General features: G+C 32.7%; 1 protein-coding gene across 1 annotated transcript in view; it reads left to right on the top strand.

Annotated features, from left to right (window-relative positions):
* The window catches only part of LOC139500777 (uncharacterized), a 68337-nt gene extending 60734 nt beyond the window's left edge, over nucleotides 1–7603 (top strand). Inside the window, exon 4 of the mRNA XM_071289618.1 lies at nucleotides 7390–7603. Within this exon, the coding sequence (XP_071145719.1) occupies nucleotides 7390–7569 (180 nt within the window). The 3' untranslated portion in view covers nucleotides 7570–7603. The remainder of the gene's footprint in view (nucleotides 1–7389) is intronic.
* The last annotated feature ends 4665 nt before the right edge of the window (nucleotides 7604–12268 follow it).

Here is a 12268-nt window from a genome sequence, read left to right as displayed (position 1 = left end):
TAGATAAAGTTTAATGGTAGAATTATGAAGTTTCAGAACTGTTTGACCTTTTGGATATCGATGTTGTCCATAGTTGTTCTTCAGTTTGTTTTAGATTTATGAGTTTGACTGTCCCTTTGGTATCTTTCGTCCCTCCTTTGTTTTAACACCATATTACATCTGAGATTTTCGGACACGGTTCCGGAAAAAGGTCTGCATCTGGTGCCAGGGTTCTGAATCGTTGTATCTGAAATCGAGATAAGGCATCACTAATATCGTTTTGTACACCTGGCACGTGTTGTGCACTAACAAATAAATTGTTTGTACATGCGCACCATGTTAATTTTCTCCATAACTTTATAATATGCAAACATTTTGATCGGCCTTTTCTTATAATCTCGACTGTAGACATATTATCAGACCAAAATAACACCTTTTTTGTTTTCCATGAGGCGCCCCATAATACAGCTGCCACAACGGTGGGGTACAATTCGAAAAATGCCATTGAATGTTTTCTGTTTGTGATGTTTTTTTTTATTTCGGTCGGCCATGAAGAATAAAACCACTTTCCACCAAAATATTCACCAAAACCTATAGTTGACGATGCATCTGTGAAAAATTCCATATCGTAATTAGATATCTATGTAGAATTATAAAACATATTAATTCCATTCCAATTCTTAAGGAATCGTAACCAAAATTCCAGATCTATCCGACATTCTTTATTTAATAAACGCACAAAATGATGTAATTCTTTCGCTTTGGTTGATAAATTGATTAGATAAGACACAAAAGACTATAGTCAAGAAATCATCTAACAGGTGTAAAATGTTTTTGACCTTGTAGTTGTTTGTAGCAATATAACATATTGCTTGTGGTAAAGTATCGAATATGATGGGACTAGATCGGCAGCCGAAAGTTAATCGCACATAGAAATAAAATTTATCCTCCCATTTAATGCAAAACAAAGGCCATTGTGAAGGTAAAATAGAACAATTTTTGAATGCATTTAGGATTATATCTATAGCGTTGTCGATCTTGACGTACGACATAGAGCAGGTGTCCTTGTCAATTAATTCATTGATGCTAAAATGAATATGACTTTGATGAGGTGCCGAAAAATCCAATATAAGTCGTTTTTTCTTTGAATATTTTCCTTCCGCAACTCCCAACGAACTGACTTGGTAACTTGAAAATGGGAGTGTATCAAAAGGCACGTACATAAAACCATTTTCACACTCCTTCCTTAACAACTCATTTACTACGTTCGGTTGCGATCGTGCAGACAAATTATTACGACATTCAGGGGTTGGTAAACTAGTTACAGACACTTTAGTGTCAAAACCATATTTTAAACCATTGAATAAATAATAAACAAAAGATTTGTCACTGTGATTTCTAAGTTCTTTTTATAATACTTCTACTTTAATCGGAGTAGTAGCATGTAGGGGGAAGTTAATATTTGACAGTCATTTTTCGGAATCGAAGCTTGGCTTTGGTGCAGGAATACTTGTCTTACCAGCTGTGTTTTTAAAAGAGTGATTCTTTCTATTTTTCTCGCTATCGTTATGCGTAGATTGACGAGGACAGGTGGTTACGCTATGATCATAGTTACCACAATTGGAGCACATGTTTAAGAAAAGGCATCGACCGTCTTTATAACAGCCAGACAAGCTATTGAAATTATTGCAAATTTATTTCCCGTTGTGATAAAAACGCTTCCTACCACGAATATCAGAATTTTCGCTATTTTTGGTTAGATGTGGGGTAGATACGCTTTTTTTCTGATGGTTGCAAAGGACAGAACTTCGTGTCATGGTCAACCATGTGACAAAGCTTGCAAATATTTATGTCAACGCCCGCACCTATCAAGATCATCAGGTCGCGATCCCTTTTGCTCCGATCGACTTTAATTTGTTTTTCTTGAAGAAGGGTCGAGGCTTTGGCCGAAAACAATTTATGGTAGTCGTAAAACTTATTACCATAAAAGTTGCTGATATCTATGATATCCTCTTCAGAAGCGTCTAATTCAAATCTCCTACCTGGAAAAGCAGATGTCATTACACGCTTGAATTTTCCGAAAGCTTTTATGAATTCCTGAATTGTTAGCTGTCGATTTAAGTGTGGGTCTGGTTAATTTCCATACCGTCTGCCAAAATGTTATGTGACTGGGGACTCTCGTAACTAGGAATAAGGAGAGAAGCTAAGTTAATGTCCTTACCCTGTATTATTTGTTTCTGTAATCCTGTAGAAACTATGTCTACATTGGGAAAATCATCAGAACGAACTCCTGATCTATTTAATCCATGTTGTAACGCATCCGGTGTGCTTTGTAACGGCGGTGTCGTATTGCTGGAATTATACCATTGCTGTAGATTATATGGTTTGCTAGTATCATACAACTTCTCTGTCATCAGGGTATCGACGGATTTCTGAAGGCCGTTCACACATTGTGACATAGTGTTTAAAGCAGCTACCAATATATAAGTGTTGACATTTTCCGTAGCAGAAGTATGTTCAATGCTTTCACGGTTTTGAGTCTCTGTTGAAGCAGTTGGATTATCAGATGAAAAACTGTCTGTTGCACTTAAAGTATTTTCGATTGTTTCTACGCGATCATCACTTTTGTTTACAATGTTTTCTGTATACAGAGATTTAACCACGTTTAAAGTAAGATTCGGAGGCACTTTGAAACCAATTTTAGACAGTTCGTCCACCATTTCGGTTTTGGCTTTCTCAGAAGTAGTTTTTGTAACATCAATTTTGGTACTATATGGTTGAAAACGGGATTTCCGTTTCGTCGGATTCCGTTTTTTACTTGGAGGCATAAGTTATATAAACAGTGTTTTGAGAATAAGTTTTAAAAGCTGTTACCACAAGGAGCAATTACTAAGACTGTGATTCAACTTGTGTTTCACGTGACACATATATTGTAAAACTGCAAGCACGCAACTTTATCTAACCCATATTTATTATGACCTCTTGACCGATATTTAACGGATTATGCAGAAACGGGTTAAGAAAAGTCATCAGCATCATTAAACAGCTGGTAAAAAATCAACTCGTCTATAAACCATGATTATACAATTCCATAATCATGATAATCTACCATGACATAATTTCGTTTTTAATGATGACAAAATGAAAGCGAAAAAGTTCCCTATTTTATATATATATATGGAGTTATTTTCTTTCAGAACGACAGGTCATTCTTTTTCAGAATCAACCCGGACGATACCATGTTTCAATGATATATGCTTCAAGGCATAAAATAATGACCTGTGTGAGGTCATTATTTTCCTTGATAAACATGCAATCTATGATTTACTTCAAAACTTTATTCGTCTAATAGTTTTTTGTTGCCGATTTGGAAATTTATTTTTTAAAGTTTAATCGATGAAAGGTGTAAAAGAAACCGTCATTGTAGTCCTGTATTTTAATTTTAGAAACAAATAACGTGAAGTTTTGTTAATTTATCGCTACAATAAAGAAACATTATCATATATGTCAGATGAATTTCAATGTAGACTTTCATAAAATAAATCCAGATTTAACATATTCGTGTGTAAGATTTTGAAAATCTTATTGAGTCAAACTGAAAAGGTTGACTGATTTTTGGTTGCTTGCTTAACGTCCAGTGGCAAATATTGCATGCATGTACAGAACGATACACACTGAATAGGAAATCATTCTGTGACCTACATGTATTTATATTCGTCTTCGTGTCAGTTCTTAACTTTTTAAAATTTACGTATACCTTTTACTCTATCAAATGATCAACTAATTAGATAATCTTATATTCTATTGAATAACATTAACGTAACTCACGAAAGGGTCAGGTGCGGAGGGTATATAATTATATCCAGATTATCTTTTAATAAAATGTATTGCTATTCAAAAGGCAATCTCATTCGATTCAAATAAAATTGTTAAAAAAATAACCACTTTTCCGCGATAGAAATAACATAACAAATAGAAAAAAAAACCGTACCCCTCCCCCTTTTCTATAAGCTGCATTTGTATGTGATCCAATAAATTACTTACAATTACAATGTGTCTTGTATTTGTCATACACCGTTATCGGATGGTTACAATACATTTGTGTCTTACTTCATGCAGTTACAGTAATATTTTTATTGTGTATGGATAATAATTTTTAAAAGGTTTATATCTAAATTATTTAGTGAGTTTTATTTCACATTCTAAATGAGCCGCAGGGCGTATTTAAAACCTGAACACATTAGAAAGGAATATCCCACTTTAGTGTTGTCGGTAAAATAGGATACTAAATTTTACAAAAGTTTATAAAATTAATATTTTTTGACGGTATATAAATCAGATAATGCATATTTTAAGGTTTTTCTTGTCGTAGAACACATCTCGGGGTGTCAAGATTGTTCAAAGAAAGACCTCCCTCCAGTCGGTCTTTCATTTGATCAATCCTGACACCCCTCGGGGTGTTCTTCGACAAGAAAAACCTTAAAATATGCATTATCTATAACTTAAATCATTTTTTCAAGTATCATAATCTCCCTTAATAATAAAACGCCTGTATTTTTTATGTAAAATGGCGAATCTTATACTTTTACTACACATTTGCGAATATATGTTATATCGAAAAGTGTTGTACAAATGTACTTTTTCAAAAATATCGTAAAAAGATGTATAATTTCAACTGTTATTTCATTGATATCTTTCAGATCGTTGGTTTGAGAAAAACCGGTGGCAGATGTTTCAAAGTGTTCATGATCAACTTGTAGTCTTTACATGTGAACAACTTCTGCAGGGATTCGCGTTTGTTGCAGTAATTGATTTTGACGAATACATTATACATGACAAATTCATGACATACTCAGAGTTTATGAAGGTAATGTTTAAAGTTATTCATTGGTGTACGTACTGACATTTTCTAGTTTGTGAATAACTTCAGGCCGAATACGGAGAAACAGTATATGTAACTAAATTTTACGACAACATTTAATTTACTGTACCAATTTTAATGTACCAGATGCACATTTCGACAACAAATGTTGTGATGATTGAGGCTAAAATATTTGAAAAACCGAACTTTTAACAACCTTAACGAGCTGATCGAACTAAAAAGAACATAAGCCTGTCCACTACAGACTTACGTACAATTGAAAATGAAAATGGGGAATGTGTCATTAGAGACAAAAACCCGACCAAGGAGCAGAAAAATGCCAAAAGCCACCAATGGCTCCTCAACACAGTGAGAAAATCCCGTACCCGGAGGAGGGTTCAGCTGGTCCCTTAACAAAAATGAAACACTAAACATTCAAACATATAAATAAACTAAATTTAAAAAAACATAAAAGACAAACAAAGGCCAGATGCTCATGACTTGGGACAGGCTAAAAAAACTACGACGGAGTTAAACATGTTTTGTGGGATCTCAAACTCTCCCCGATACCTCTATCCAATGTAGAACATACAAACACACAGCAAAACGCACAGTAAAACTCAGTTTAAAAGAAGTCCGAGTCTGATGTCAGCTCAAGACCTCACTTAAATTAATTGAAAGATTATGTCTTCATCATATATAAAATAAGCACAGCCCCTTCAGCTAGGGAATTAGTATCATACCATCATAAAATATATGACAACTACTGGTGTTAGAATAAAACATGTTTATTTTCGATGCAAAGACCCTAAAAATATTCCATCTTCATGACCTGAAAACAGTATCGTAACTATATGCTGACATTGTTGTGCTTTGTATAAAATATTACCATAAAAGATTGGATGTGAAATACCTGAACGTAAAAAATGTATGCATGTTGTTTTATAAATACGAATAATGTCCTTGTACCGAAGATAAAAGTTAGTAAATGTTTTAACTAGTTTGTGATATCGAAAACCCTGGTGTAATAATTTTTCAGTAATACAGAGATTTCCTTCGTTAAAAGCAAATACGTTATTACATACACGAGCTAATCAGACAATTTGAGATATATGAACACCATAAAATGGTGATTAGGGAACGTCACTATCTAAAAATGGACAATATGTAATGAAAAATCATAGTTTACTTCTCATAATTCAAACGGTTATATCAAAAGACAATACTAATAGAACATTCAGTATAAAATATTAAATAACACATAGCTTAGAGGTGATAGAGCAGATTTGTACCCCTCAAAAGATCATTGTCAACCTCAGCTTCGCCTCAGTTGGTAATGTTTTCTTTGACTCTCAGCTATTAGTTATTTATATATTGTTATAGACCAGGATTAAATTGTTGGTCTACAAAAGACGCGTATTGGAAAATTTAAAGGCCAATTGACACGATAACACAGTTATTTCGTAGTGCATATCTTTCAGACAATAAATGAAAATTAAAAAACAAAACGCAACTGCACTTTCTCAATAATATTTTTACAGTGTGTTGTACTACTTTTGGGACAAATTATAACAAATTTATAGAAAACTTCATCATCAACAATTTTAATGTTAAGTAGATCTAGGACTCTTTTGACAGCTTCGAACATACTAGTTTTAAACTTTTTCAGCTGAACCAAATCACTACTCTCCTTTAAAATGCATGACCCCTTTTTTTTACAGTTTTAAAATTTCATCCCAATACTTGCTTTTTGGGGAATAAAACATGAAAGGAAGGTGTATGACAAAAATACAAGTAAAACACTGTCCAGACTAAGGAGTTTGATTGTAGACAAGGAAAATCACAGGACGATAACTTTGTTCCTTGACCAAATAAAGTACGAAATTGAAGAGCATTAAGGACCAAACTCCGAAAGCTTGTGCTTAATACAGATGAAAAAAAAACTATTTCTGGGGTAGAAAATATTCAGTATTTTGAAATATTTGTTTCTTTTGCAAACAGTTATCATATAATTATGACCATATCAATGATAATTCATGTCCACAGAGACGTGCTGATTATTGGGATGATGTAATCATCGGAGATAAAACATCCGACAGCAGTTCCATCGATCCAATGGTTATTAACATTTATGAAACTAGAAAGAAGAAGTATGACAGCTAATGAGACAATTCTACAGCAATGACCAATTCAAATATTAATTATCAACGACAGGTCACTGCACTGTACGATGATCAAATTTATTCATCCTAGTTAGTTATAAAAGGTCCAAAAAAAAGACAAAAGTAAATTCATTCAAACAAGAAACATAACGGCCTTGTTAATGCACAAAGCACTATACGTAACATTATCGAAACGTTTAAAAACGTATTGATATGTTTCATAGTGGATAAAAGCGCAGGAATTTTAATAATATTCTATTTATTTGATGTTAAAACTAGTTCATATATATAATTTTGCGCGTTACCATTACTGAATAATAAATGTTTATGTATATACATGTATATCATAGAACTTTGGAATATAATAACTAAAAACTATATTTGTAGTCAGAATTATTGCCGTTGCACCCGGATGCTGCAGGATTTGTTCTTAATGCATCATTCTTTCTAACAGACTGGGGAATTTCGGGAACTGGAAATATGTTACTACTAAATATATCAGACCCACTAATCCACGATTTGAACGTTACAAAAACATATATCTTCCAAGAAGGACCAAAACATTAGATACGCATACGCATACGCACACAATGAAGGGATATAAGAGGTATATATAATCTTTTTGATTCCATAAAACGATAGCCATTCTTGTTCCTCTTAAGATAAGTAACTGCTTATAAATTGTTAAATATCTTTAAAAGTTTTATCCATATTTATAAAAAGAAAATCTCTATTTTTTTCTTGTCTCATGACATCGTAATTTTTTTCCGATAACAGTTTATTGTGTTATATAATCTGCATGTTTCACAGACTAAGGGTTTTTAGTTGGCGTTTATGATTTCTGACTTTGCAACTGAAATGTATCTAAGATCAATGGACAGAACAAGTTAAAGATTTAAACTTTTTAAAAGCCACCTAAATAGTACAATACATAGAAAGAAAATGTTGATTGAATAGATAGTAATACAGCAATACAATTATCTTTATTTTCTTTCTCAACGAGCAAATTGAATTGAAATAAAACTTTTCATAATATATGGAATAAAATGATTTGAGAAAATAGATAACAGAGAAGAACTTTGAATGGACGTTATTTTCGTTTACTAGCATTAGGTCCATACCACTGATAGTAGATTATAAGTATTTGTGCTTCGGAACTGGAACGTTTTAAACACATTTTTCTTATATCATTGTATATTCTTCCTTGAGAAAATAACTGTTGTGTAGAGATAAGAATAAATTCAAAATAAAACGGTTAGGTCATGTCTCTACATATTCATCAAATACAAATTTATTACTTTTGCAGGCCCTACTACAATTGTCGGGCGAAGACGCGATAACCGACAACTTTGGATTTTGTTCATTAACTGATTATGAGAGTGCCTACTTATCTTTTTTTTACGCATAAATTGAAATTTTAAAACCGCTTCTCTAACCATTTTTTCTAGGTTTGTCTGTAAAAAGAAAATCTGTATAGCTTTATAAAACCAGATTCAATCCACCATTTTCTACATTTGAAAATGCCTGTAGAAATTCCGGAATGTGACAGTTGATGTCCTTTCGTTTGATGTGTTTTATCATTTGATTTTGCCATTTGATAAGGGACTTTCCGTTTTGAATTTTCCTCGGAGTATTTTTGTAATTTTACTTTTCACCGAAGTTTTAGCCATACAACATTGTTACTCTGTTAGAATATAGACGGTCGCCATATAATTAAATATATTTATTAAAGGTATTAAGTCACATGATGTTGTAACGGTCAAGTGATTGTTTACTATAAACATGTGTGTTATTTACACTAGGCTATTGAAAACAGAGTAAAGTGGGATTTAAGGTTAATATTGGAATGTCCTGATTGTGTATTCAATGAGCTCACATTTTGGCTGAATAACATTCAAAGATTGATCAAAAAGTATTTAGCAGATTTATCTTTTCCTCACGTGGTTGTATATTCTGATGCTAGTAATGTAGCTGCTGGTGCTTACTCAATAGATATTGACTCTAATATTTTCATCAGATGTAGACTTTACAAAGTCCGTACAGAGAACTTGAAGCTATTTTGTTGGCATTGATTTCGTTTAAAAACCGTTTAAGAGATAAATGTGTTAAATGGAAATACATATAATAATAACTGTATTTTCATTGTTCAGAAAGGAAGTGCAAAAGTACATTTACGGGAGATAGCTATAAATATTTTTAAGTTGTGTTCTGAATTAAATATTACGTAAGATGTTGTTTGGATCCCGAGATCTGAAAATACTAAAGCTGATTATATTTCAAAAATGATTGATATAGAAGACTGGGGAACAATCATAGTTTGTTTTAAATTTATAGATGATATGTGAGGTCCGCATACTGTGGACAGGTTTGCAAGTAATTTAGATAAAAAATTACCCAGGTTTAATTCTAAATTCTGGAATCCTGGTGTTGAAGCAGTTGATGCGTTCACACAAAATTGGAATAATGAAGTTAATTGGATTGTGCCTCCAATTTCTGATGTCTGTAGAGCAATTAAACTTTTGATTTTATGTAAGGCTAGAGGCACTTTGATATTTCCAATGTAATTGATGTTTTAGAATTTCAACCAAATCAGAACATTTTTATTCATGATATGAACAATAAGTCCTTGTTGGGATCTTCTAAATTCCTTTTTAGTGTTTTAGCTATAAGATTGAACGCAGAGTTCATGTAAGAATTTACGACAAGGCTGTTGAGCAAGGTCGCATAGTAAAGACAAGGCCAATATATTGGCAAGGTCGTATGTTGATGACAAGGCCAAATTTAATAGGCAAGGTCTCACTTACATGGCCAGTGTGAAAAATAAATCTGGCAAGGTCAATTAAATATATTGTAAGCTAGTAGTAGTATAGTAGATTATGTTTCTATTTCATATGCACGTTTTTCAGATATTTTTTCATGTGGAGTATATAAATCCTTGCCTAAGCCAGTCGACCAAGATTTGTCATCTTTATCTAACTGCCTACCTGAGTTCTGTCTGCGTTCGAAGGCCGAGAATACCAAAAGAAAATATTCATATGCATTTAACAATTTCTGTAAGTGGTGTAATAACTATTTTTATGCTACACCTTTACCAGCTTCAGATTTTTATGTTTCATTGTACTTAACACACCTATCAAAAACATTTAATTCGTATGCTAAGGTTCAAGAAGCATATTATTCCATAAGCTGGGCTCAAAACTAGCTGGCTATCCCAATCCGTGTTATTCACAGTTGTGTATATCGGTTAAGGAAGGAGCTCATAAAAGATTGGACATTGGTTAATGTAAATAAAAAAGAACTAATTACACCAGATATTTTAAAGAAAATTGTTATTAAATATGGTCAAGAATGTAACAATCTTATAGACATTAGAATGTGTTGTATGTGTCTTATTAGCTATGCAGGGTTTTTAAGATTTTCTGAAATGGTAAATTTAAAAAGATCTGATTTAAAATTTATTAATACACATGTCTCTTTGCTCATACCGAAAAGCAAAACTGATCATTATAGAGAAGGCACACAGGTTTTAATTGCTAGAACCGATACACAAACATACCCATACAAGTCTTATAAAATGAGAGGTCTTAAACCTTTATCATTTACTAGAGTAAGATAAATTATATTATCATATGTTGAATCTATCGGTTTAGATAATTCAAAATGTGGATTACATTGCTTGAGATCAGGTGGAGTTACTGCAGCTACATCAGCTGGTATACATGATAGATTATTTAAGAAGCATGGTAGATGGGCTTCAGATTAAGCAAAAGATGGCTATGTAAGAGAAAACATTAAAGAAAAACAGACAGTGTCTAAAAATTTTGGAATATGATTTTCATAAATATACTATATATATGTATTATTTTTTGTTCAGATCTTCTCGGCTTTCTTTGTCTTTCGAGTAGCTGCTACAGCTGTAGGCACACTTATCATATTTATGTGTTATTTTATTTATTAAATAATTTATATTCTTTTGATCTGGCGAATTAGAATATAAATATATTTATTAAAGGTATTAAGTCACAAGACGTTGTAACTGTCAAGTGATTGTTTACTATAAACACGTGTGTGTGTTTATATCAAACACACGGTGTGTGTTTACGTTCAATTTTATTAGATGGCATATACCCGTAATGCCGGTTTTACGGGTATATGCCCTCATGATTATCGTTAAAAGCATGATTAATTATTAGGGGTTAGTTTGAGAAAATAAAGTTATTCGAAGTTTGCCTATAGTATTCGTTATTATGTTTACCCACCAACCCACCCTTTTATGAGATAGTTATACTTTCATCGGAGTATATGCATATATAACATTATATCAATATGAATTTTCCCTCTTTTGTAGATAGTTTTTGATTGTGTTACTGTATATTACTGTGCTATTGTATGATTGGATTGGTAGTGTGCCTGAATTTATAGTGAAGGACTTTAGTTTGAGAATCATATTAAATGTAAAAATATTAAAGGCTGCTACACCTGTATGCACACTTATCCTATTTATGTATTGTTTTATTTATTAAATAATTTATATTCGTTTGAGCTGGCGAATTAGAATATAAGCCGTAATAGTCATTTTGTCCTATAAAATATCGGACGATTTGATTTTTTTAAAAACATTTGGGTTAAGAGGATTGTGCATACTCAATTAGGAGAATATATATGTCTTTGGATTGTAAAATGTTACTGTTCTTTACGAGTTCCGTATATAACAGAACATAACTATTTTGTTTTAGCTTGAAGGGCACTACCTGTCACATTCATGTTCACCGATTTGACTCTGATTCTCATGTATATACAAACCATCAAAAGCCTAAAATAAATAATTTACACGGCATAGTCTCGATAATATTAAGCTTCGTTTCGTGTGTATTTAAGTCTAGACGCCATCTAATTAAATATCGAGCAAACTATGCATTGCACGACGAAAGGAACCAAAATTAACAGATCACATTAAAGTAGGACATCTTTTTCTTATGCCTTTAGGATTAACCACGTCCAACCGTAAGGTGAAATAAAACTCACTACATAAAACTTGAGTATAAACGTTAAGCCTCGGTCACACCTTACCGGATAGCTCGAACGGATGACTAACGGATAACTTTTTTTTTAATCCGTTCATGTCCGTTAGACGTCCGTTTTTATCCGTTAGACGTCCGTCCATATCCGTTGCATGTATGTTAAGCGAAGGTTTTATCCGTCGACGTCCGTTCTGTCCGGTGGAAAATTTTGACCATGTTCAAAACTTTGAACGGACGTCCAACGG

Source organism: Mytilus edulis, chromosome 13 (genome assembly GCF_963676685.1).
Source record: "Mytilus edulis chromosome 13, xbMytEdul2.2, whole genome shotgun sequence".
Lineage (NCBI taxonomy): Eukaryota > Metazoa > Mollusca > Bivalvia > Mytilida > Mytilidae > Mytilus > Mytilus edulis.
The sequence above is the reverse complement of the archived record's forward strand: the minus strand, read 5'-3'. Positions and strand labels throughout refer to the sequence as shown.